Below are 27,902 nucleotides of genomic sequence, written 5' to 3' on the forward strand. Positions count from 1 at the left end.
ATCCCAGCAACCACATGGTGGCTCACAACCATCTGTAATGAGATCTGACTCCCTCTTCTGGTGTGTCTGAAGACAGCTACAGTGTACTTACATATAATAAATAAATAAATCTTAAAAAAAAAAAAAAAAAGAATTAACACACGAGCCGGGCGTGGTGGCCCACCCCTTTAATCCCAGCACTCGGGAGGCAGAGGCAGGCGGATTTCTGAGTTCGAGGCCAGCCTGGTCTACAAAGTGAGTGCCAGGACAGCCAGGGCTACACAGAGAAACCTTGTCTCGAAAAACCAAAAAAAAAAAAAAAAAAAAAGAATTAACACACTGAGCCAGGCGGTGGTGGCACACCACTTTAATCCCAGCACTCAGGAGGCAGAGGCAGGCGGATTTCTGAGTTCGAGGCCAGCCTGGTCTACAAAGTGAGTTCCAGGTCAGCCAGGGCTATACAGAGAAACCTTGTCTCAAGGAGAAAAAAAAAAAAAAAAGAACACACTAGACATGTATGACAGAGGATGCCTTTTATCTCAGCACTGGGAGGCAGAAGCAGGTAGATCTCTTTGAGTTTGGGAGCTGGTCTACAAAACAACTGCCAGGACTATTACACAGAAAAACCCTGTTTTAAAACAAAAGAACAACAAAAAATAATTAACCCACTGAACTTTGCAAGTAAAGCAGAGAACCTATACAGCACATGCCACTAAACTGAAAATGAAACTACTAAAATTCTCTTATCACTTAGAAATGTACAAAACACAATTCTAATAGCACAGGAAATAACCCCAAGAACTGACAAATCGTACTTCACAAAATTAAAGTTTCTGCACAGAAAAGAAAACTATCAATACAGTGAAAGAGCCTACAGAACGGGAGAAATCTTTGTCAACTAGGCAATCACTATCTAGTATTTATTTATTTATTTATTTAAAAACAAAAAGCCCAATCAATGGGTTAATGTTTTCTCTCAAATGTATAATCTAGACTGAAATTCACATTTATATGTATGAAGGGATCTAAAAAAGGGTGAGAAAGATCTAAAGTGGAAGAATAACAGAGTATATGTATTATGAAAGCAGAGGGGAACTATATGGAGAAGGAGAAAAAGGACCAGGGACAGAAGGGAGAGAGCAGTGTGTCTGGAGAGGAAGCAAATATAAAGATGTATACTATAAAAGTAAGAAAATGAAACTAATTTCTTTATATGTTATTAGGTGTGGGAGGGAGGAGCAAGTGAGTAAGCATACTAAAGTCCAAGAAACTTTCTACTTTTCTACTCCAAGATTCAGTCCAGGGCCCAAGGAAATGCTTAGATGACAGAAAAGACAGCATCACACAGTATTCCTGATTTTAGTTTGCAGTGCCTTCAATGTTTGCTGAGCATTGTGGCAGCAGGCAAAAGTAACCTCCTTTAGTTGGGCAGTACTTCATATGGTAACTAGAAGACTATCTTCAAACACTGTCCTGCCACATTTCTATGAATTTATAGTCAAGAGTTGCTTCTTCCTGTAAGTATCTAGAGAGCAAAGGTTATCCTCTGTAATGAAGGACAATAAAAAGCAACCAAGTCTCTCATTCCTTTGGAGGAAGAGGAAGTGAGAAGTTTTGTTTAAGTTAGCACACAAAAAGATACCTGCTCCTTTCCCTAGCAACAATTTAACACCATACACGTTTCCTAGGTTAGGGGAGCTTTACAGGACATTTAGAAGCAAAAACGTCCCTGTCCTCTAATCAATCATCCATAGTACTTCAGAAACTTCTTTCTGAAGCACAGCTTTCTTGGATCCTTTTTTCAAAAAGCATAAATGGTTTCTGATACCTTAAGGTCTAAACACAACCTCCACAACATTTCAATCACTAACCCCATTTTCATTTTTCTCTCACCATTCCTTTCTGAAACCCAAAAAAATCTGTTCACTATTTGCTTGTCTCTCACCTTAAGATACTATTCTACTGCTCTGATAAAACACCACAACAAAGGCTACTAATAAAAGAAAGGCAATTCATAAAACTGATGGCAAAGCAAAAAGTGGCAAGAACAACATCTCAAACCAGTATGTACTGGGAATGGTTAGATGTTTTGTTTTGTTTTGTTTTGTTTTGTTTTGTTTCGAGACAGGGTTTCTCTGCATAGCCCTGACTGTCCTAGAACTCACTCTGTAGACCAGGCTGGCCTCAAACTCAGAAACCCGCCTGCCTTTGCCTCCCAACTGCTGGGATCAAAGGTGTACGCCATCACTGCCTGCCTAAATTTTTGAAACCTCAAATCCACCCTGAGTAGCACACTCCTCCATCTCCTAATCATTCCCAAAGAGTCAACAACTGGGGACCAAATATTTAAATATGTGAGCCTATTGGGGCCACTCTCATTTGAATCACCACAGGGCAAATGTCTATCAGCCTTCCATCTTCAGCCCGTTATGGCCCCAGTTTCCTTTAGCTGAAATAAAGGTGAAGCCTTTCCCAAAATCTGCCCACAGGTCAACTTAAGTGTAATACTGAAATGCCTTCTCAGAGCCAGAGTCCTCTCCCAACCACCATCTTCCTTGAATGCTTCTACTTGCAACTCATACATACCCTGCATGGAAATTATTTACCTTCTTTACCTCACTTCTCTGCTGTTATCCTTATTTTTCCATTATTGTTAAACTTCACAAGTCAGTATTTGCTATGAGAACTTTCACTCTCTACTAGCTGTAATCTGGGGTATGCATCAACATTCCATTCAACACTGCCCTCACAGTTCCAGCTGGACTGCTTACTGCTAAACCCAAAGAACACTCAAAATTTCTCCATCTCAGCCTTCCAATACTCATTGACTTCTCATTCAGTTTCTTTAAATGCTGGCCTGCGGGCTGGAGAAATAGCTCAGCTGTTAAGAGCACAACTGCTCTTCCAGAGGTCCTGAGTTCAATTTCCAGCAACCACATAGTGTTCATAGCCATCTGTAATGAGATCTGATGCCCTCTTCTGGAGTGTCTAAAGACAGCTATAGTGTACTTACATTATAATAAATCTTAAAAAAAAAAAAATGCTGGCCTGCAATTCTCTGCTTTTCTTCCTTGCCTCCTGGGTAACTACTTCTTAGATACTGTGATGGTTTTGCATATGCTCAGCCCAGGGAGTGGCACTATTAGAAGGTGTGGCCCTGTTGGTGTAAATGTGTCACTGCGGGTATGGGCTATCAGACCCACTTCATAGCTGCCTGGAAGTTAAGTAAGCTGCTAGCAGCCTTCAGATGAAGATATAGAACTCTCAGCTCCTTCTGTACCATGCCTGCCTGGATGCCACCAAGTTCTTGTGTTCCTGCCTTGATGATAATGGACTGAACCTCTGAATCTGTAAGCTACCCCCAATTAAATGCTGTCCTTATAAGAGTTGCCTGGTCGGGCTGGAGAGATGGCTCAGAGGTTAAGAACACTGACTGCTCGCTCTTCCAGAGGTCCTGAGTTCAATTCCCAGCAGCCACATGGTAGCTCACAACCATCTGTAATAGAACCTGATGCCCTCTTCTGGTGTAACTGTGTACTCACATAAATAAATCTTTAAAAAACGAAAAAGCTGCCTTGGTCATGGTATTTGTTCACAGCAGTAAAACCCTAACTAAAACAGATACTGTGCTGGTTAATCTTCTGCCAATTTGACACAAACTAGAGTGCCCTGGTAAGAGGGACCCTCAATTGAAGAACTGCCTCCATCAGCATGGCCTGTGGGCAAGTGTATGGGGTCATTTTCTTGATTCAGGAGACCCCAGCCCATTGTGGGCAATGCCATCCTTGAGGAATTTGTCCTGGCTTTATATAAGAAAGCAAGCTGAACAGAAGTGGAGGCTCACAGTCACCTATAGGATGGAACACAGGGCCCCCAATGGAGGAGCTAGAGAAAGTACCCAAGGAGCTGAAGGGGTGTGCAAACCTATAGTGGAACAACAATATGATCTAACCAGTACCCCCAGAGCTCGTGTCTCTAGCTGCATATGTAGCAGAAGATGGCCTAGTCGGCCATCATTGGGAAGAGAGGCCCTAGGTCTTGCAAACTTTATATGGCCCAGTACAGGGGAACACCAGGGCCAAGAAGTGGGAGTGGGTGGGTAGGGGAGCAGGGCGGGCGGGGGGGGGGGGGGGGGGGAATAGGGAACTTTCAGGATAGCATTTGAAATGTAAATAAAGAAAACATCAAATAAACAAACAAATAAATAAAAGAAAATAGCCAAGAACCTCTTTTAAGAAACATTTTCAGGCCGGGCGTGGTTGCGCACGCCTTTAATCCCTGCACTCGGGAGGCAGAGTCAGGCAGATTTCTGAGTTCAAGGCCATCCTGGTCTACAGAGTGAGTTCTAGGACAGCCAGAGTTACACAGAGAAACCCTGTCTCGAAAAACCAAAAAAATAAAAAAAGAAAAAGAAAGAAAAAAACCTGAAGTCGGGCGTGGTGGCCCACATCTTTAATCCCAGCATTTGGGAGGCAGAGGCAAGTAGATTTCTGAGTTCTAATTCTTCAATCTATTATTAAAATGTAAAAACTGTCTGGGTAAGCTAGCTTGGTGGGTTAATGGATCAAACTGAACGAAACAGGACCAAATATCTGGAATAGAAGCAATCATATATAACTCACTTCAAAGTTTAAGTCAAACACTCAAGATAGTTCATTACATCTAGATACATCACATTACTTTACATTACATTATAACCCTGAACTGTGGCTTAACACTAAATACCACAGCTTATCAAGAACTAAAAATTGCATCTGAAAATCTGCTGCTAGTTGTATAAAAATACTGTTTGGGGCCTAGACTATAAGATCTCTATAAAGCCTAGAACAAACTGTTTTGTTTGTATCCAAAAGCACAATCAAACTAATTTGGAGATATGGCAGACATTGTTAATCCCTTACACACTATCTACTTTCCCTCCCTCACAAGGAAAACTTACATTTGCTCAGCAAAACAAAACATTATTTCACCATGTGAGGTAGGGCAGCCTTTGATGGAAGGACTTGAAAGCCAGAAGCAGGTGGATCTCTGAGTTTAAAGCCAACCTGGTCTAAAGGACAAGTTCCAAAATAGCCAGGGTGACACAGGAAAAAGTCTCAAAAAAAAAAAAAAAAAAAAAAAAAAGCCAAAGCAAAACAAAACAGAACCATTATTCCGCCATTTGTAACTGGTTCTGTAACACAGGCTAACTAATGAAACATAAAATGTTTTCTTTCTACATTTTCTCTTACCCTGTACACAAATACAAGCTTTATTCACACTTGTTTCATGAGAAACAAAAAACAAACAAATAAAAAACGAGCAGCATACTTGTTCAACCTAAGATCTATCAGTGTACTTATTAATCATTTGGCTTTAAAGCAAGTCCTATCCTGGAAGGACCCTCACCCATCAAGTAATCTCAATACTAGGGGGGCTGAGGAGGAAGACTGCACCAGTGTGGGCTACAGTAAAGAATCTGTCTCTAGGGAAAAAAACAAAAGGCCTACATAACCACTTTAACATACTTCAAAAGGCAGACCTCTCTGTATAACCATCTTGCAGTAAAAACAGACTGGAGTGTAATATAGCAGTGACATTCAATGCACAAAGGAGACTAGAGAGACAGCTTGGCAGTTAAGAGAACTTGGGCTTATGCAAAATACCAGAGTTCAATTCTCTCACAACTAATTCTAACTCCAGCTCCAGGGAATCAGATACCATCTTCTACCTCACTTGGGGACCCAAAACACGTGGCAAACACTTAAAGGACATATAAATAGAAATAAATTAATCAAGTAAAAAAACCAACAACAACTACAAAAAAAAAAACAAACAAACAAACAACAAAAACAAAAAACAAAAAGCAAAAAGCACTACTGTGTGTGGGCTAGGAAGATGGATCAGTGAATAAAAGCACTTGCTGCCAAGCTTGATTGAATTGAGATCAATTCCTGAAAATGACATAAAGGAAACAAGAGAACCAACTCTGCAAGCTTGTCTTCTAAACGCCATGGATGTTGTGTGTAGAGACACCCACAAAATAATAAAAAGTTTAAGCTATTATCTGTGGGCTTTGTTTGTTTTTTCTCCCTTCCTTCCTTCCTTCCTTCCTTCCTTCCTTCCTTCCTTCCTTCCTTCCTGTCTTTTCCTTCAGATCCTCACTAACTCCAAAAAAGCAACTAAATGCAAAGAGTCAAGAGGAGAAAGAGAAGGGGATCACAACATATCTTTAAAGATACGCTGCATTTCTGAGTTCGAGGCCAACCAGGTCTACACTGTGAGTTCCAGGACAGCCAGGGATACACAGAGAAACCCTGTCTCGAAAAAACAAAATAAAGGTTGGGTGTGGTGGCCCACGCCTTTAATCCCAGCACTCGGGAGGCAGAGGCAGGCGGATTTCTGAGTTCGAGGCCAGCCTGGTCTACAAAGTGAGTTCCAGGACAGCCAGGGCTATACAGAGAAACCCTGTCTTGAAAAACCAAAAAAAAAAAAGAAAAAGAAAAAAAAAAAAAAGAAATTAATGAATAAATAAAAATAAAGATATACTGCAGGAATACCCGGTTTTTGAACTACAAAATTAAGATGCTCAATAATAAGTGTGAACTTGCCTACAAGTCACCATCTAAAATTGAATATTATAATTATCTGTGAAAATATTTACAGTCTCAGAGAATTCCAGAAGGGAATGCCAAAGATGTTTTAACAGACAATCCTAGTGAATGGCTAAGGACATGGCTCAATGGTTAACAGCACTGACTGCTTTTCCAGAGGACCAAGGTTCAGATCCCAGTATCCACATGTCAGCTAACAATCATACCTAACTCCAGTTCCAGGAGATTTGATGCTATTATGATCTCCAGAGGCACCAGGCATGTACATGGTACATATACATACATGTAAGCAGAGCACCCATTCGCATAAAATAAATCTTTAAAAAAATTAGAAAAATATGTAAGGAATATTATGTGTTATAACAGAGCTAATATAACTAACTATATAGGAGTATCACAATTTGAAAAATGTTTTACTTGCAGAGTGTGGTGGTATATACCTTTAATCCCAGGAGTCCGGGATCATCCTGGTCTACATAATAGGAAGTTCCAGAATAGTCAGGGTTAGAGATCCTGTCTCAAAAAGAAGTTTTACAGTTTTGAATTTCCAACTACTCAACTGTGAATACTCTAACCATAATTATCACACTGTTTCAACATATTATAAAATAGTTGTTATAATTGAACTGCTTCATTATAATGGGTTTGCAATATCCACTAGCAATATCTCAAATCAGATGACCAAATATAGCTGGGCGTGGTGGTGCACGCCTTTAATCCCAGCACTCGGGAGGCGGAGGCAGACAAATTTCTGAGTTCGAGGCCAGCCTGGTCTACAGAGTGAGTTCCAGGACAGCCAGGGCCATACAGAGAAACCCTGTCTCGAAAAAAAAAAAAAAAAAAAAAAGAAAAAATAAGATGACCAAATATATAATACTCCTCTCCTAGAATACCTAAGGCATTCAACACAAACTAGACAGTAAACTGCTATAGTTTAATATGTACTATAATACGAATAGTATACACAACCACTTATTTTTCTGTAAACTCAAGCTGTTACCAAGACCAGCAGAAATTAATAACAAGCTACAAAGAACACTGTAAAAACTAATGCTATCACAGCAGCAGAAATACAAGTCATGTAGAAGACTAAAGATAACTTCAACTTCTTTTTTAACTCCTATTGAGAAATGAAGTAGGCCTTTCCATGAACCTGGGGTGACCTTGGGATTTGACTAATATAGGACCCACTTCCACAGCCAGGTTCTAGAAGTGTTTTTCCCAACTAGGTTGACTTTGTTTTGTTTTTATTATACTAAAGGTACAAGTTGCTTTTGAGGATTTAGTATAAAAAGGAAAAGTTTTAACTAGACTATAAGAAAGGGGAAATAATGGTTCAAATTAATCTTATCATTTTGATATTCTTCTGGTTTTGATAAAATGTGAAATTAGGCTAAACAAATTTCTACTAATGGTTACAGAATGATTCTCATCCTTTGGACAATCATGTACCAATGATGAGACCTATAATACTTTCTTTTAAAAAGGGGGGAGGGGGTGCTGAAGGAGACGGCATTGACTGCTCTTCCAGGGGTCCTGAGTTCAATTTCCAGCAACCACATGGTGGCTCACAACCATCTGTAATGGGATCTGATGCCCTCTTCTGTTATGTATGAAGACAGCTACAGTGTACTCATAAAATAAATAAATCTTTTTTTTTAACTGCATAATTCTTTTAAAAAATCTGCATAATTTCAGTGAATTCTCAAGGTTTAGGCATTAGATTGTGATCTTTTTTTAGACAGTAAAAGTCTACTCATTTTAAACTGAAACTATGGCAGGACACAGTGGTATACACCTGTAATCCTAGGACTCAGGAAAGTAAAAACAGAAGGATCACTGCCAGCCTAGATACACAGTAAGATCATCTCAAAACAAAGAGAAAAGCTGAAACTATTATTCAATTTGACTATTTTAAGCACAAGATACAAAGCTTCTAAGAGTTGTCTCAGAAAATAAAATGTCCATGGGTACTGGAGTTAGAACCCAGGGCTTATCTAAAGTCAAGCACATATCACTATCTACACCCCCAACATGAAAAAGTATACTCTAAGGCTACCTTCTGAAGGCAGTTCAGTCTCATGCTGTTGCTATTACAGAGTTTTGGGAAATTCCTACTCTCCCTTATTAACCTCTTACAGGCAAGGAAGGATTCACTTAACCATTATCTCTAAATCTTTAACACTCAATACTGAACTTGTTCTAGGAACTAATATTATTATAGTCAATCGGCCTAAAGCAACAGTTCCTAAACCTACTATCACACTCTCAATGATTTAAAATCGTATCAAATGGGCTGCAGATGTGGCTCAGCGGTTAAGAGCACTGACTGCTCTACAGAGGTCCTGAGTTCCAGCAACCACATGGTAGCTCATAACCCTCTGTAATGAAATCTGATGTCTTCTTCTGTTGTGTCTGAATACAACTACAATGTACTCATATATATAATAAATTAAAAAAAAAATCCTATCAACTGAGCCATGGTGGTATACACATTCTGGGAGGCAGAGGCAGGCAGACCTGAGGCCAAGCTGATCTACAGAGCAAGTTCCAGGACAACTAGGGCCACACAGAGAGACCCTTGACCTGAATCAACAGATAACCCCTAAAACGTTAGCATACATTTTTATTACTTTTTTTAAAGACAAAATTTCTAAGAGTAGCAGCACTATTTCATATGCAAATTGCTTTAATGTGTAGCTCAATTAAAGACTTGTTTTGCCAGGTGTGGTGGTAGACATCTTTAATCCCAGCACTCAGGAGATAGACACAGAAGAAACTGTGAGAAACTGTAAGGCTACAAAAAAGATCTGCTCCATTTTTCTGTCATGTTTCTTAAAAACTTCATTGAATATCCATGAATGAGAAAAACAGACACACACACATACATACACACAAACACACACACACCAACTAGGCGTGACAGTATAACTCTGTAATCCCAGCTACTCTGCAAGGCTGAGAGGAGTCCAGGTTCAAGTTCAAAGGCAAGCTGTGCTACAGTCCAACCTAGGCAACTTAGTGAAACGAAGGAAAAGGAGAAATGAGGCTGTAGCACTTGCCTGGCAAGCACATGTGGGAGGCCCTAGGTCCAACACCAATAAACCTGGTGACCAGTGAGATGAGTGCTACAGCAAGCAATAGTGTGACTTTGCAGATCCCCTGAAAACCTGTGCCCTAGGGTCCTCCTTTCTTTCTCCATATCCTTATATAATGTGAGTTCAAACTAGAGCAAAACTAATCCTAAAACTTAGAACTCATTCTGTGTGTTGCCCTCTCTTCAGGCGCTTTCTAGTTCTTCCAAAACAGAAGGCTGATGAAACTTAAACATTAACCAAAAAAAAAAAAAAAAGAAGAAGAAGAAAAAGAAAGAAAGAAAGAAAAAAACAAAAAACAAAAAAGGCCGGGTATGGTGGCAACGCCTTTAATCCCAGCACTTGGGAGGTAGAGGCAGGTGGATTTCTGAGTTCGAGGCCAACCTGGTCTACAGAGTTCCAGAACTTAGGCATTTACAGCTGATCTTTCTGCGCTGGTAACTAAGTAAACAACTGTCATAAACAAATTATTCATAAAGTCATTTCTATCCCAAAAGAGGATTAATTCAGATTATTAATAAGTAAATCCATGCCACAATTAGTCTACAGTGTAGATAGGCTATAAAAATAGAACCACCCTGGCCAGTCTGTGATGGCACAAGCCTTTTATCCCAGCACTCAGGAGACAGAAACAGGCCGATCTCTAAAAATTGGAGGCCAGCCTGGTCTGCAGAGAGTGTTCCTAGAAAGCCAAGGCTACACAGAAAATCCATGTCTCAAACAACAACAACAAAATTTTAAAAAAGTTCAACTACATTGTGAAGTTGAATGAAAAAGTTTACTGAATAATTATCACTAAAGAAAAGTGAAAAAATACTCTGAAAATTAAGTCATCTGAGCAAACCAAAGCAAAGTCAGACCAAAACCTTATGTATATAAAAACTAGCCACAAAGATAGTAACTAAAATAGGATGAAGAAAAATTTAGGTGGCAAGGAGTCACTCCTATTTGAAGGCAAATACCATGCAAATCCCTGGTTCTAAAACCGAGACACACTATTTTACTACTAATTGACAGCTTTCTGCAAATATTCTGCAATTGTACAACACGGATAAAGTTTTTTTTTCTCTATTTATTCGAAAATTAGTCCAGAAACTTCTGGAAGAGAGGTTTGGGGGTGCATATAATCTAAATGCGTCATCTGATTATCAAAGAACAAAAAATGTGCTAATTTTTTTTAAAGTGCCAAGCGTCTGCTGGTTAAAGCCCAGACGAAATGGCTTGTTGGTGGTGGCACTCCATACACAGTGTGCTGTTTCTCGGTTATTCTGAGCGCTCTGAGAACTGGAGAGTTGATGGACCAATCCCGAGTAAGAAATGGAAAGTACAGAGAAAGAGCCGACCGCTCCGCACCCCCGGATGGAAAAAAAGACTGAGGTGTGCAGAGATGGACGGACCTTCCAGGCAAACACAACGGAAAAGCAGCGTCCCCTGGGTTCCCAATCACCTTAGACACGGCTCCCCGGCCGCCCCCCACTCTCCGGGACCAAGAACCCAAAGTGGAGTAGAGCGGCTTTTCAGGGCCACCTAGCCTCCCAGTCGGGGATTTCCCTCCCGTTACATAACTGGGCCTAGGGCCTGGTTTCTGCCATCGGTCGTCCGAAGGGAAACGGTCGTTTTCCCCTCAGCTAGCTCTCGGGGACAAGGGAGCGGGCCTGGGCCCCCTGCGAGCCCGCGAGAAACCTGGGCGCCGTCGAGAGAGCCCCGGCGCCGGGTGGCGCGGGGGTAGGGGCCTCGGAGAGGGGCGCGGAGGACGCGTGGAACCCAGAGCCCCCGGGTCCCAGGCGGCCTGGCCCGACTCCGCCAGTCGCCCCGCGTCCCTCGCGGCCCCCTCCCCACGGGCAGCCCCCTCCCCCAGCCGCTCCCTCCCCCGCCTCAGTCCAGGGCCCCAGCCCGCGGCCGACGGCCCTGAGCCCTAAGGCCCCGACCCGGTACCTGGTCAGACATGGTGACGGTGGATTCACCCGGGGGTCTCCGCACCACAGCGGCCTCCGGCAGGCAGAACCTCACTCTGAGGTTTACAAATCCGTCCCTTCTCTACAGCACAACACCGCGGCTGCAGGGACTTCCTCTACGTCTTGCGTCACTTCCGCTGCGCGCAGAGGCGAGTTAGCGAAGACGGGAAAAGGAAGCGGGAAAAGGCCGTGAGGAAGGCCAGGGGCTGAAATCCTCCAGGTTGTAAACTACTTGCCTGGAGCAAGAGAACCGCTAGGTCTTCCGAGGGAGGGAGAATCAGGCCGGCTGCCGTAGCCCCCAGGGAGACCAGCGCTTTGCCTGCAGGCCGAGTGTCTGGGGTCAAACTGACCGCTTAGACTCCTCCCGGTGGGACAACCTGCGCGCTTCTGAGGCCCGGACCAACCCTCACTGAATATAGTGAATTACCCGTATAGTATTTTTATAGCTCCCTCTTGCTTGCTGTTGCCACATTCGTGATTCCGGGTGATAGAGGCAGAGGCAAGCGGATCTCTGTGAGTTCGTGGCCATCTTCGTCTACAAAGTGAGTTCCAGGACAGGACATAGAACCCTGTTGGGGACGGGGTGGGGGACATGGTGGGGGGCACAAAAAGACGACCCTCCAGGACACATCTTTTGTTCTTGTGTTTTGAGGCAGGGTCTCACTAATAACCTTGGCTATTAAAGAACATTGCAATGTCAACTAGACTGGCCTCCAACTCGTAGAGATTAGATTCTCTTGCCTCTGCCTCCCAAGTGCCACCACACCCCCAGCTAGAACAAAGTCTTGGTGGCTACAGACGACTAAAATGCTATTGAAAGTTTTGAAGTTGTAGGCAGGAGCGCCTTCCAACGCATAAACTAGTTGCCTTGTGTCATAGACCTAAACTGCTTCCTTTGAATACAGTGACCTTGCACAAGCATTCAAGGAGGATTAAGGTTATAATAAGTAAAGGGGGAAAAATGAAAACTTAAAAACCCTTCACAGAACAAGACATTAGTAAAATAATCTTTTCTGTAATTAGTAATGAGCCAACTATAAATGACCCAGCAGTCAAAGAACACTGGCTACTCTTCCAGAGGACTCATCCACCCATGCATGCTTTCAAAACTGCCTGTAATTCTAGTCCCAAGAATCAGATACGTTTTTCAGCACGAAGCCAAAGCCTGAATGCGGTTCATAAACACATTCAGACAAAAACACCCACACAAAATTAAAAATTAATAGGTACAATATAATTACTAATGAAAATACTGAACATTTCACATGTGAAAGGAGAAAGAATTTAAATCCCTATTTCACTGTATATACAAAATTAAAATGTTTCAACGGTGTTTATGTAAAACTGTTTTAGGTTTTTTTTTTTTAAGATTTATTTATTTTATGTATATGAGTACACTGTAGCTGAACAGATGGTTGTGAACCTTCATGTGGTTGTTGGGAATTGAATTTTAGGATCTCTGCTTGCTCCAGTCAGCCCTGCTCTCTCAGTCCCTGCTCACTCTGACTCAAAGACTTATTTATTATTATTTGTAAGCACACTGTAGCTGTCTTCAAATGCTCCAGAATAGGGCATCAGATCTCATTACAGATAGTTGTGAGCCACCATGTAGTTGCTGGGATTTGAACTCAGGACCTTCAGAAGAACAGTCAGTGCTCTTACCCACTGAGCCATCTCACCAGCCCTGTTTTAGGTTTTTTATTGCTGCAAAGAAACAGGATGTGCCTTTGCACATTGAGGAGGAAAGAGATTATTTGCCTTACAGGACAGGAACTCAAGCATGTGGGAACCTGGAGGCAGGAGCTGATGCAGAGGTCATGGAGGGTGCTGCTTACTGGTTTACTCCTCAGCCAGCTTTCTTTTGGAACCCAAGACTACCAGCCTGGTATGGTATCACTCACAATGGGTTGAGCCATTGATCACTAATTGAGAAAAAAAGCTGGATCTCATCAAGATATTTCCTCAATTATGACTCCTTCCTCTCTGATGACTCTAGATTGTGTCGAATTGACACACAAAACCAACCAGCACAATGTATGTAATTATGATTATAATATATATAATATTAATATATACATATGTATCACACATAATTATAATATATAATATACATATGATGTGTACATATGTAATATATGTAACGTATTGCATATGTAATATATGTAATGTATTACATATGTAATATATGTAATGTATTACATATGTAATATACATACACACACAAATATTTAATGTTTTTCAAGACAGGGTTTCTCTATATAATAGCCCTGACTGTCCTGGAACTCACTTTGTAGACTAGGCTGGCCTTGAACTCACAGAGATCCACCTGCCTCTGCTTTCTAAGTGCTGGAATTAAAGGGGTGCAACACTATACCTGGCCAGAAAATAATATATTTCAAAAGAAAGATTATTCTTTGAGTATGATCCACAGAGTCATCTAAGGTGTAATGTCAAGGAAGCAATTGGTTATGGTGCTGAGTACCAAGAGAAAATAGGCTTGATATTAGAGATCTGGGCTCTTTCATTCTGGCCTGTGGCACTGGCAAGATGGCCAATTAGGATAGTGGCCTTTGTACTGCCAAAGCTCCACAGTCATGGACAGGACCTGAGTGGCTAGCTAAACAATACCAAAAGCCTGTCTGGGCACAGCCCTGAAGGTTGCCCCTTTGTAGGCGCTTCTCATGTGAAGGGGATTCTCCTGGACAAAGTAGACGTTGAAGCCGAAGAGCCTAATTCAGCCATGAGGAAGTATGTCAGGGTCCAGCTGAACAAGAACAGCAAGATCGTCGCAGCTTTTGTGTCCAGTGAGGAAAACAGTTATGTTCTAGTTGCTGGCTTTGGTCAGAGAGGATATGCAGTTGGTGATATTCCTGGATTCTGCTTTGAGGGTATTAAAGTAACCGATGTGTCTCTTTTGGCCGTATACAAAAGCAAGAAGGAAAGACCAAGACTGTAAATTTTTATAATAGAAACACAGTAGTAACAAGTTTTCATATTCTAAGAAAGAGAAAGAGATTTGGAAGCCACTGGCATACCAGGGTGAATGAAGTTAACATTGACTGAGTGACAGCTCCTCCTTACTGAATTACTGAATTTACTGCTTTGCTGAATGACAGATGTACATTGCTGTAATGCGCACCCAAAATAACTGACTTACAGAAAGAAAAGGGTTAGTGTGACTCATAGTTTCAGAGGGTCTAGTCCATAGTCAGTTGCAGCCATTGCCTTTGAGTTGAGGTGAGGTAGCATAGCATCATGGATACTTGTGGCACCATTCATTTGACTAAGAAATGTGAAGAGAAAGAAGGGCTTTAGTTCCCACTTTCCTCTGAAAACCACATCCCTGGTCATTTAAAGACCTCTCATTAACCAAACCTCTTAAAGTTTCCCCTGCCTTCCAATATCACCACTGGAGAGACTGAGCCTTCATACATACATATGGGGCTGGAGACATGGCTCATCACTGGCTGCTCCTCCAGAGGTCCTGAGTTCAGTTCCCAGAAACCACATGGTGGCTCACAACCACCTGTGATAGGATCCAGTGCCCTCTTCTGGGATGTCTGAAGGTAGCTAAGTGTACTCATATAAAATGAAGTAAGTCTTTTTTTAATTAATTAATTAATTTTTTTACATTCCATATTTTATTCCCCTCCCCCAAATAAATCTTAAAAAATACATACGTATGCCTTTGAGGGACATTTAAGATCCAAACTACAGGTCCAGCCTGGTAGCACCTGCCTTTAAACTTGGCACTCTGGAGGTAGAGGCAGGTAGATCTCTTGAGTTTACAGCCCACCTTCTCTACACATATCAAATTTCAGAACAGGCAGAACTACACAATGAGACCCTGTCTCAAAATGGAAAGAGGGGTAGAAGGACAACAGAAAAATTGTTCAGTAGTTAAAAAGCTCTTACTGCTCTCACAGGGAAGCCAGGTTCAGTTCCCAGCACCCACATCAGGTGGCTCACAACCATGGGATCTGATGCCCTTTGGCCTCTACTGACACCTACATGTCTATGATGACATAAACTTACTCAGGCTCACACATATACACTTAAATAAAAGATAACTTTTTAAAATCCAAACTGCAACATTCACACATTTAATGACTAGCATCCCCCTTTTTTTAGCATTGCACGCACACACACACACACACACTGTAAAGTAGTATTCTTAGCTTCATTTCATAAGATGAGAAAATGGGGGCAAAATTGAACAACTTCAATGAGTGATTAAACCCTGCTTTTAACCTAGAGGATTTTTAATTCTTTCTTTTGGTGGTTTACAGCGTAGAGAGGGCAAAAGAATGGAATTATAAGGGTTCTTCAGAGCCTGAGGAAGTAGTTAGATGTAGCTGAGTGGTACAATGCTTGTACAAGGCCTTAAGTTTGACTCCCTGAAATATTTCTTCTCTCTCTCTCTCTCTCTCTCTCTCTCTCTCTCTCTCTCTCTCTCTCTCTCTCTCTCTCTCTCTCTCTCTCTCTCTCCCTCCCTCTCTCTCTCTCTCTCTCTGATGCTCCTGCCTTAGCCTTTTATTGCTGAGATTCCTGAGGGATCCTCCTGACTCTGCTCCACTCCCAGAACTGGGCTTACACAGAAGGGCACCACGCCTGACTTTTATACGGGAGCTAGGATCCAGATTCAGCACTTTATGATTTTGAAGTGAGCACTTTATCCACTGAGCCATCTCTGCAACCGTGATTGCTACTTTGTGGAGATGAGGTCTCATGAATCCTAGGCTGACCTTAAACCTTTGACCACTGTCTCCATCCCGCAGTGCTGGTATCACACATGTCCAGTTATGTTGTACTGAAGACTGAACCCAGGACTTCATGCTTGTCATGCAAATGCTCTACTAGCTGAGCTACAACCCCAGCCTCTGTTACTTGGGAGATAGAGGTGGAGATGTGAGACCCCGACTTAGAGCGTTTCTCCCTGGAAGGTAAAGCCCCTAAATGTTTCCCAAGCTTGTTTTCCCTGATCTTTAAAAGTACAGCTAGAAGCCGGGCGTGGTGGCGCACGCCTTTAATCCCAGCACTCGGGAGGCAGAGGCAGGCGGATTTCTGAGTTCGAGGCCAGCCTGGTCTACAAAGTGAGTTCCAGGACAGCCAGGGCTACACAGAGAAACCCTGTCTTGAAAAACCAAAAAAAAAAAAAAAAAAAAAAAAAGTACAGCTAGAAAGAAGCTCTTTGTTCTCCTAGCCAGCAAAAGATCTTTTTGTTTCTATACTGTACAACCGGAGATGCCTGCTTTCCTGTGCCAAGGACATGGAGATAGACGCTGGAGAGGAGGCTGCAGCTCACTCCCCCCTTCACCAGAAAAGAGCTGTAGCCAACTCTCTTCCCAGGTCCTCCCATCTCCTCCCAACTCCTCCCAATTCCTCAGCTAGCTGTTAAAAACCCCCCTACTGTCACCACTAGGGGTCAAACTCCCCTGCCCTGCACAGTGGAGGGACTTCGTCCTCAGCTAGCTGATAATAAAACCTCTTGCAGTTTACATCAGGTGTGGTTTTCTCTCGGGACACTGGGGTGCTGGCCAGCTCATCCCGGGACTTGAGCGGAGGCCCAGCATCCGGGGCCTTACAGAGAGACCTGAAATGTACGGTTTTCTTGGCTGCACAGTGAGTTTAGGGACTGCCTGAGACACATGAGACCCTGCCTTAAAAAAAAAAAAAAAAAAAGCAAAACAATATTATTAAAAAACTTTCCGCCGGGCGTGGTGGCGCACGCCTTTAATCCCAGCACTCGGGAGGCAGAGGCAGGTGGATTTCCGAGTTCGAGGCCAGCCTGGTCTACAAAGTGAGTTCCAGGACAGCCAGAGCTATACAGAGAAACCCTGTCTCGAAAAACCAAAAAAAAAAAAAAAAAAAAAAAAACTTTCCAGAAATAGATTGATGGAGGAATTTTATTTTATTTTTAAGATTTATCTATTATGTATCCATCATTTTGTATACAAGCCTGCATGTATGCCTGTAGAGTAGAAGAGGGCACCAGATTTCATTACAGGTGATTGTGAGCCATCATGTGGTTGCCGGGAATTGAACTCTGGAAGAGCAACCAGGCTACCTCAATAAAATAAAATAAGATACTTCCAGGCTGGAGAAATGGCTCAGAAGTTAAGAGCACTGACTGCTCTTCCAGAGGTCCTGAGTTCAATTCTCAGCAGCGACATGGTGGCTCACAACCATCTGTAATAGGATCTGATGCCCTCTTCTGGTGTGTCTGAAGACAGCTACAGTGTACTCTACATAAAATAAATAAATAAATCTTAAAAAGAGGGGGAGAGAGAGAGAGACTTATTCTGTAGCCTAAAATGACCTGGAACTCAAACTGATACTCTTTAAGTGCTAGGATCACAGACCTGAGTCACCACTCTTTACTGACCCCAGTTTTTCATGTTTCCAAAACTCTCCAATACTATTTCCAAACTTGATCCCTGTTGATACCTATCAGACATTTCCTAGAGCACTGGCTTTCCTACATTCTGAAGTTCTGTTGTCATAGAAGGTGAATTTAATTTCCAAATAACTCATCCAAGATTCTAATATTTCCCCTGTCCTTACTTCCAAGCTTACTCCCAGTGTTTAACATGAACTATCCTCCCCCTCTTAAATTGTAAATTCAAACCATCTTCTTGCCATAACATATCTGAGGAATGTAACAAAACCTGAATAATAACTGGTTTACTAAAGCAGGGATATTTTTCAAGGTAATAAATAAAGAAGAGTAAATTCCCAAAGACTTTTATCTGTATGTTGGAGGGGTGTGTTTGTGTGTGTGTGTGTGTGTGTGTGTGTGTATACATTTCTGATGTTAGGGATCAAGTCAAGGTCCTCAAGCATGCTAAGCTCCAGCCTTACTCAGCTATATTCAAGACTCACCTTACCTTTCTTGCTTTTGGTTTTTCGAGACAGGGTTTCTCTGTATAGCCCTGGCTGTCCTGGAACTTACTTTGTAGACCAGGCTGGCCTCAAACTCAGAAATCTTGCCTCTGCCTCCTGAGTGCTGGGATTAAAGGTATGCTCCACCACGCCCGGCTCACCTTGCCTTTCTTGATCTTCCATGTTGATCATTGTTTTATTTATGTTTAAATGTCTTAAAGATTTCATTTTATTACTATCGTATGTGTATGGGCATTTTATTTGCATATGTTTGTACATATACATGGGAAAGGAAGGGTTCTTCTCTATCACTATGTTCCTTATTCCTTTGAATCTGAAACCTTCTCCCCATCCTCACCTCTGCTGAAAGCCAGCAAGTCCCCAAGATCTTCTTATAATCTCTCCCCTAATTGTTGGAGTTACAGGAGTATTCCCCAGTACTGGGATTGGAATTTGATTCTCAGGCTTACTCAAAAAATTGCCCTTATGGCCGGGCGTGGTGGCGCACGCCTTTAATCCCAGCACTCGGGAGGCAGAGGCAGGAGGATTTCTGAGTTCGAGGCCAGCCTGGTCTACAAAGTGAGTTCCAGGACAGCCAGGGCTATACAGAGAAACCCTGTCTCGAAAAAAAACCAAAAAAAAAAAAAAAAAAATTGCCCTTACCCATGAAGTCCTCTATCCAGTCCAGATTTTCTTTTACTTTTTTTTTTAAGATTTATTTATTTATTTATTATATGTAAGTACACTGTAGCTGTCTTCAGACACTCCAGAAGAGGGAGTCAGATCTCTCGTTACGGATGGTTGTGACCCACCATGTGGTTGCTGGGATTTGAACTCCATACCTTCGGAAGAACAGTCGGTACTCCTACCCACTGAGCCATCTCACCAGCCCCAGTCCAGATTTTCATGAGTAATCAAAATGCCTGAAGCAGGCTGTTTCAGAGCTTTGCTAGAAGCTAGGTACAGTGGCACACACCTGTAACCCAACACTTGTGAAGTACAGTCAGGAGGACCATAAATTCAAGGTCATCTTCAATTATATCAAGGCCAATCTAAGCTGCAAGATATTCTACTTATAAAGCAAAAACAAGCAGGCAGTGGTGGCACATGAAAAGATGAGCCAAGAAGATGGCTTGTCACCAAGACTGACAACCTGAGCTTGACTCCCAGGACTCAAATGGTGGAAGTGGACATTCATTGCCATGTTACATGTACACACACACACACACACACACACACACACTAGGATGCACTGTGTGAAAGTTGTCTTTGTATTATTCAATTGTTAATTCTGTACCAGTAGGGAGTACTGACTAGATTTTGGTGGTGTTATTCCTATACTTCATCATTGTCCTCACTCAATGACTGGTTTAATAAAGATTTGATGACCTAGGCAGGAAAGGTAAGGCATGGCTCTCTTGCCTCTCTCTCTTGCCTCTTGCTCTCTTGCTCCCTCTTGCCGCCCCCCTCCCCATTCCCTTTCTCCCTCACTCCACATGGTCATGGCAGGCCTCTTTTTTTTGTGGGGGGGGGGCGGAGGTAAGAGGGGTGAGACAGGGTTTCTCTGTGTAGCCCTGGCTGTCCTGGAACTCACTCTGTAGACCAGTCTGGCCTCGAACTCAGAAATCTGCCTGCCTCTGCCTCTGCCTCCCAAGTGCTGGGATTAAAGGTGTGCACCACCACACCTTTAGAGGTTTGGCCTCTACTTCTCTACTCTATCCATCTCTCTGCCTTTCTCTGCCTCTATTAGTCTCTTAACTCCCCTCCCCATGCACTGAATATACAAAGAAAGAAAGGGAAGGCATGACTAAGAGGGGATCTGTGGGAGGCCCCACTTGTTCTTTTTTTGTAGGTAGGGTCTCTTATAGCCTTGAGCTCAGGATGTAATTGAGGATGACTGTGAAGCAGAGGTGGAAAAATTAGTAATTGAGATTGGAGAAAAAGAGAGGCTCAGTGGTTAAGAGCACAAACTGCTCTTCCAGAGGACCTGAGCTCGATTCCTGGCAACCACATGATTGCTCACAACCATCTGTAATAATGGAATCTGACTCTTCTGGTGTGTCTGAAGGCAGCTACAGTGTATTTATATACACAAAACAAATAAATAAATCTTTAAAAGAAGAAAGAGCACCATTGCATACACTAGCAAGTGTTTGCTGAAAGGACCCTGATATAGCTGTCTCTTGTGAGACTAGGCCGGGGCCTAGCAAACACATAAGTGGATGCTCACAGTCATCTAGTGGATGGATCACAGGGCCCCCAATGGAGGAGCTAGAGAAAGTATCCAAGGAGCTGAAGGGGTCTGCAACCCTATAGGTGGAACAACAATATGATCTAACCAGTACCCCGGAGCTCTTGACTCTAGCTGCATATGTATCAAAAGATGGCCTAGTTGGCCATCACTGGAAAGAGAGGCCCATTGGACACGTAAACTTTATATGCTCCAGTACAGGGGAATGCCCGGGCCAAAAAGTGGGAATGGGTGGGGAGGGGAGTGGGGGAGGAGGGCATGGGGGACTTTTGGGCTAGCATTGGAAATGTAATTGAGGAAAATACGTAATAAAAAAAAATAGTGTGATCAAAAAAAAAAAGAAGAAAGAAGAGAGGGGGTAAGAAAGAGAGAGGTGGGTAACATGGATTAGGTGAATTAGTATATTTGGGTTAATTAAGTTTGATGAGTAGGTAGGAGGTAGCCTAAGGTAAGGCCTAAGCTACAATAAAATTAATAAGTCTCTGTGTCATTATTCTTCTGCTGCTGAAGGCCAAGGAACACACACACATACATACATACATACACACACACACACACACCACATACAATCCTTATCTTAAAAAAACAAAAAAGTCGGGGGCTGGAGAGATGGCTCAGCAGGTAAGAGCACCCGACTGCTCTTCCAAAGGTCCTGAGTTCAAATCCCAGCAACCACATGGTGGCTCACAACCATCCGTAACGAGATCTAACTCCTTCTTCTGGGGTGTCTGAAGACAGCTACAGTGTACTTACATATAATAAATAAATAAATCTTAAAAAAAAAAAGTCTTCTAAAATAAAACTGGGAGTCTTGAAATCCAAGCAGCACAGCACAAGTTCTTTCAAGGATTCTCTTGACTAAGTTATCTTGGCAGAATCCCTCATGTGTCTCTCTGAGATTTCTATCCTTCTCCTTAGAAAGTGACCAGGATGCAATGTTGTAAGTTTCCCCTTATCCACTCTAATTGATTCCCAAATGCCTTACCCTTACTAAATAAGATGACTGAGATTACACTGTGAGGAATTGGGCTACAGGCTGGTCTCCAGTCGAGCTGAGGTCTGAACCCCAAAGGGTGATAATTCACCTACATGACATGGTAGGCGTTCACCTCATGCTCCTGGAACTATGGCTTTTGCCTAAGTTCCACTGACCCCACAGCCTCTACAAGAGAAGCATGGCTAGAAGTCACGTAGGCAATGGCCCAAGCTTCTGACCTTCAGGCTAAACACCCCAGTCACCTAGCAACAGTAGAGACCATAAAAAGGGCTGGCTGTTCAGCCCCACCTCGCTCTCTTACTTGTTTCTCTTACCTCTTACTTCTCACTCTCTTACTTGTCTCCCTCTTACCCCTCACTCTCACCCCCCCCTTCTCTCTTTGTCTTCTCTCCTCTCCTCTCTCCCGCTTACTCTTTTTCTCTCTTCATCAAGATCCTCCACTCACTCTCTCGGGTGTTGGGAACCTCTCTTCCCTCATCCCTCTCTCCTATAACCTTGGTGGCTTTAGCAAAGTAGCTCTGGGGTTCCTAGGTAGGGCTGCCCCTTTGCCAACCCCCAAAGAGTAGGTCAGAGGAATGCCCACCCGGGGCTGAGTGGAAAGTGTATGACAGCTCTCCCACACCTGACAGACCAGAGAATTAGGTAAATCTCTGGTGGGGCATGGGTCTCCCCTTCCCTAGGGCATCCCCTGGGCCCCTCCCCTTTTTAGTTCCCAACATTACACTAGTACCCTCTCAACCTCACTACCTTAAAACTCTGGAGATTAGACTTCTACATGACAAGAAAACAACTCTATTTAAACCACAACACTGAGTTGTTTTTCTTCTCTGAGATCTTTTCCTGCTAAATCCTCATTGCCCTAATAACTCTTAGATGCCTTTTAAAATGTATACTCCATTTCTTTCTCTCCACTTTTTTTTTTTTTTTCCAGACAGGGTTTCTCTGTGTAGCCTTGGCTGTCCTGGAACTCACTTGTAGACTAGGCTGGCCTACAAACTCAGAAATCCACCTGCCTCTGCCTCCCGAGTGCTGGGATTAAAGGCGTGTGCCACCATGCCCGGCTACTTTTTCTAGTTAGTCAGAACAGAGTAAGTTAAAAACAATGGTGTATTCACTGGCTTCCGTAAATAGATTTTTCCCTTCTAGACAAAGCAGTATATACGACCCATCACTTGAAAGGTCAAGGTAGGATTGATAGTTTGAAGTCAGTTTGGAATATGGATTGAATTTCCACCCAGGCTGGATACAAATCCTTCCTCAAAATTAAGTATTGCCTAGGCTGACTTCAAACTTACTATGTAGCCAAGGCTGAAGTCCTTGATCCTCCCGCCTCATGTCCTAAATGCTGGGATTAGAGTTATTCACCAACACTGCCAACACCTAACATAACATCTTCATTAAACTGAAAAGGTCCCTTGTAGCTGGACTTTGGCTACCTTGTGGGTTCTTTTTTCTTCCACCCTTTTTCTACCCTTTCAACCCTCTAACACTAGATAGAAGAGAAAAACAGATAGAGCGGAAAGGGGTTGATGTAATCCTGCTAATTTGGGGCATAAAGTTCCTTGGGGCAAGTTTGATTTTTTTTTCACTGTCAGGATATCTAGTTTCTTCTTTCTTTTTTTGTGCATGACTACTCAACAAACTGCAACCAATAACAACCAACTAAACAATCCACCCCACCTTTCAGGGCCCTAGCATTTTTATACACCCTCTGTAAAATCCCTAGAAATACAAATGTCACACAACCATAGAAACTATCTGCTGCTGCCAAATCACACTTCTACTAGAGCATGAGGTAAATCATAGTCATCTGCTATGGACAATCTGAAGAAGTCCTATATCCCACACCTGGGATTAAAACAAAAATATATTCCCATAATATTTCTGGGTTTTTTTTTTTATTAAGGAAACTAAAACTTCAAAATTGTTACTATCATTCCTATTGTTGCCTGAGAATGTATGTAGCCAATATGGATGGCAGAATATGGAAATTGGTGGATTTTCATCTCTTATAGAAAGGGGTAGGGATAGAGAGATGCAGAGAGAGAACACGAGAACATGGTTGGTTGAACACTACAATTGTTCCCTAATTGCAATGATAATTATCCATTTAACCTACACTGATAAAAGAAAAAAGGCAACACAGCCCCTCATGGGCATGGTGCACAATTGCGGTGCTAGCACCAAAGAGGCTAAGCAGGAGGTTTGTGAATTCAAGATGAACTTAGGTTACACAGTAAGGCTCTGTCTTCCAAAGATGAATAAAATCCCACTCATACAATTCTTTGTAAGAAAAAAGTCTTATTTTAATAAATAGAGCAATTCAGTTAGGCATGGTGGCACATGCCTTTAGTCTCAGCACTTGGGAAGCAGAGGCAGGTAGATCTCTGTGGGTTCAAGATCACAGTTGCCTACAGAGCAAATTCCAAGGCAGCCAGGACTACACAGAGCAATACTGTCTCAAAACAAATAAAGGAAAGAAAGAACAGATGAAGCACAATAATCAGACAATACATTGGAAGAAGGGATCAGAGAACGATCTGCAGAGCTCTGTTCTCTAGCTATCAAATGTGTGCTTGATGTCAAACTCGGGTATTGTGCCAGGCAGTGGTGGCACACGCCTTTAATCTCAGCACTTGGGAGACAGAGGCAGGCAGATCTCTTGAGTTTTCGAGCCAGCCTGGTCTACAGAGTGAGTTCCAGGACAGCCAGGGCTACACAGAGAAACCCTGTCTTGAAAAAAGACAAAGGTACCTTTACCTTCTGAGCTGTGGCCAGGCAGCTCTGCCAATGACAAACTTTTTTTTATTTATTTATATGAGTACACTGTAGCTATCTTCAAACACACCAGAAGAGAGCATCAGATCCCATTACAGATGGTTGTAAGCCACCATGTGGTTGGGGGAATTGAACTCAGGACCTCTGGAAGAGCAGTCAGTGCTCTTAACCACTGAGTCATCTCTCCAGCCCCATTGACAAACTTTTATGGAGCTTGCATCCTAGCTGGAAAGGAGATGGAACTGTGGTTTGCAGAGAGAACAGGTTTTCTTTTCTCTCTCTCTCTCTCTTTTTCTCACTATTTTATTTCTATGAGTACACTGTAGCTATCTTCAGTGGGCATTGGATCCCATTACAGATGGTTGTGAGCCACCATGTGGTTCCTGGTAATTGAACTCAGGACCTCTGGAAGAGCAGTCAGTGCTCTTAACCACTGAGCCATCGCTCCAGCCACATCTCTTTTTTTTTTTTTTTTATAATTTTTTTTAAAGATTTATTTATTTATTGTATGTAAGTACACTGTAGCTGTCTTCAGACACTCCAGAAGAGGGCGCCAGATCTCGTTACGGATGGTTGTGAGCCACCATGTGGTTGCTGGGATTTGAACTCTGGACCTTCGGAAGAGCAGTCGGGTGCTCTTACTCACTGAGCCATCTCACCAGCCCCACTTTTTTTTTTTTTAATGATTTATTTATTTTTATGTATATGAGTACACCATTGTTCTCTTCAGACACACCAAAAGAGGGTATCAGACCCCATTTGTAGATGGTTGTGAGCCACCATGTGGTTGCTGGGTCTTGAACTCAGGACCTCTGGAAGAGCAGTCAGTGCTCTTAACCTCTGAGCCATCTCTCCAGCCCAAGAACAGGTTTTCTTTTCCATTAATTATTTTATTTATTCATTTTATAATCTGTACTATGTTTCTTATTGTCATCTTTTTTTTTTTAAAAAGGACTTATTTATTATATATAAGTACACTGTAGCTGTCATCAGACACACCAGAAGAGGGAATCAGATCTCATTACAGGTGGTTGTGAGCCACCATGTGATCACTGGGAATTGAACTCAGGACCTCTGGAAGAGCAGTCAGTGCTCTTAACCTGTGAGCATCTCTCCAGCCCCAGGACTTATAGTTTTAACCTGTTAAAATGACAGTAAGAGATGACAGGAGAGATGATTCAGTCATTAAGAGCACTGACTGCTCTTCCAGAGGTCCTGAGTTCAGATTCCAGCAACCACTTGGTGGCTCACAATCACCTGTAATGAGATCTGATGCACTCTTCTGGTGTGTCTGAAGACTCATATAAATGAAATAAATTAATATTTAAAAAGAACTGTAAGTTCTCCTGTATTCTCCTATTACCTAATATCTCCCATATCCTATTTTTCAAATTTTATTATTTTTATGTGTGTATGTCTGTGTGTAAGCCTCACATATGTGGGTGCCTGAGGAGGTTAAAAGAACAAATCAGATACCCTGGAGCTAGACTTACAGGCAGTTGTGGTCATTGGGAACTGAATTCTGAACCCTTGGAAGAGCAGTAAGTGCTCTTAACCATCGAGCCATCTTCCCAGTCCCCCATAGGTTCCCTTTAATATTTCTTTGTACCATTTTTCCTTGACCCAGTACTTTGTTTAATAAGATACTTCAGGGAATTTTCAGAACATTATTATCTTTGGCCAATATCCAAATCTAAATCTGAGACAGTTCTGAAGGACAGTATTGAGGGAGTTGTGTAAGTGGCAATTTTCAAGGACAAATTCTGGAAAATGCTTGCCAGCGATTTCTCATTCAGTAAAAGGCATCTTTTCCTTTTAGAAAAAAAAAAAAGATACAAATGTTTAGATGGAAGGAAAAGAATTTTACTTTCTGAAGGCATTCCTTTATTTAAATCGTAAGAATTACCTAATCAGATCCAACGCAAAGGTATCTGGACACTGTTAAGCATGAACTGCAGGTAGAACTCTCCAGGAAATGATATTTGTATTAAGTACACAAGACATTAAATAGTTGGAGTTAATATATATGGTGCTTCTGGCTCATCCATCTGGCTATATGTTCTTTTCCCAGATCAAGCTATTGGGATGCTATTCTCTGCCCCATTGTACTGTTGTTCTCTTCTTCTCCTATTGCTTTTTCTTGTCTCCCTAAATATGGTAAATGTAGCTGTAGCTATAATCAACTCTGCTCTTGCCTGCAGTCCTAGGAATCCCTTTGTATTCCCCATATGTCCATCCTTTCTGTTGTCCAAACAAGGATACTCTTTCCTCTTCATTCATACTGTAAAATTGTTACAGAATGTCAAGTTGATTCATCTTCCACATTTTTCTGTAGATCCAAAATTAATGTTTAGAACTAGGCAACAAGGAACGTTCTACAGCCATTGGAAACTAGATTTGTGAAGAACTGGGGTATTTAAATCTAGTCATTGAAAGTACATAGCCACACAGACATATCTAATCTTAGCACTCTGGAACCCAACCTTTGGTTCCATCCCCAGCACCAATAAAGTTGGTGTGGTGGCATATGCCTGTAATCTCACTATTGTGGAGGTGGGGGTGGGAGGACCTCTATGACTCAAATTTCTCTGGTCTACTTAGATACAAGATATAGTTACAGGGCTACATCGAAACCCTGTCTCAAACAAACAAATTGTTTTTGAGCAAGGTCATGCTCAACTTCATAGTGAGTTTGAGGCTAGTCTAAGATACATAAGACTTTGTTTTAAAGTAAACCCAGCCGGGCGTGGTGGCGCACGCCTTTAATCCCAGCACTCGGGAGGCAGAGGCAGGTGGATTTCTGAGTTCGAGGCCAGCCTGGTCTACAAAGTGAGTTCCAGGACAGCCAAGGCTACACAGAGAAACCCTGTCTCGAAAAACCAAAAAAAAAAAAAAAAAAAAAAGTAAACCCAGCCACTGAGGCTGAAAGTTTCCATAAAAGAAATTGCATTGAGACATGCTTAAATTCATACCTTGGAATCATTTTAAACACAACCCTCCCCGCCTCCGAAAATATCTATATTTATAGCTATAAAAGAAATCTTTGCTAAAAACCTGTTTGACCAGAGAAGAACCACCAGGAAATGATCCTGGTTATTAGTTTGCTTCCCTTGCAGAGGACCTGGTTGGGTTCCCAGCACCAACGTGACGGCTTACAATTGCCTACAACTCCGGTTCCAGGTCAGATCCCCTGGAACTCACTTACTGATGGGACCCGAGTACATGTCCTCATCAAGAAAAAGTGAAGCCGGGCGTGGTAGCGCGCGCCTTTAATCCCAGCACTCGGGAGGCAGAGGCAGGCGGATTTCTGAGTTCGAGGCCAGCCTGGTCTACAAAGTGAGTGCCAGGACAGCCAGGGCTATACAGAGAAAC

At 42.4% G+C, this 27,902-nt stretch overlaps 1 protein-coding gene and 1 long non-coding RNA gene across 3 annotated transcripts in view; one reads left to right on the forward strand and one right to left on the reverse strand.

The window, feature by feature from the left end:
* Sumo1 (small ubiquitin like modifier 1) overlaps positions 1-11,742 on the reverse strand; it is a 30,061-nt gene extending 18,319 nt beyond the window's left edge. For both annotated transcript variants that reach the window (XM_021159407.2, XM_085837659.1), the window contains exon 1: positions 11,603-11,742. In XM_021159407.2, the coding sequence (XP_021015066.1) occupies positions 11,603-11,614 (12 nt within the window). In that variant the 5' untranslated portion in view covers positions 11,615-11,742. The remainder of the gene's footprint in view (positions 1-11,602) is intronic.
* Positions 11,743-11,785: 43 nt separating this feature from the next.
* Positions 11,786-17,120, forward strand: LOC147006046 (uncharacterized). Its single transcript, XR_015047296.1, has 3 exons — positions 11,786-12,164; positions 16,401-16,565; positions 16,826-17,120. It is a non-coding gene; the product is annotated as an uncharacterized LOC147006046 (long non-coding RNA).
* The last annotated feature ends 10,782 nt before the right edge of the window (positions 17,121-27,902 follow it).

This window comes from Mus caroli, unplaced genomic scaffold (genome assembly GCF_978045245.1).
Source record: "Mus caroli unplaced genomic scaffold, Mus_caroli_1 scaffold_1, whole genome shotgun sequence".
Lineage (NCBI taxonomy): Eukaryota > Metazoa > Chordata > Mammalia > Rodentia > Muridae > Mus > Mus caroli.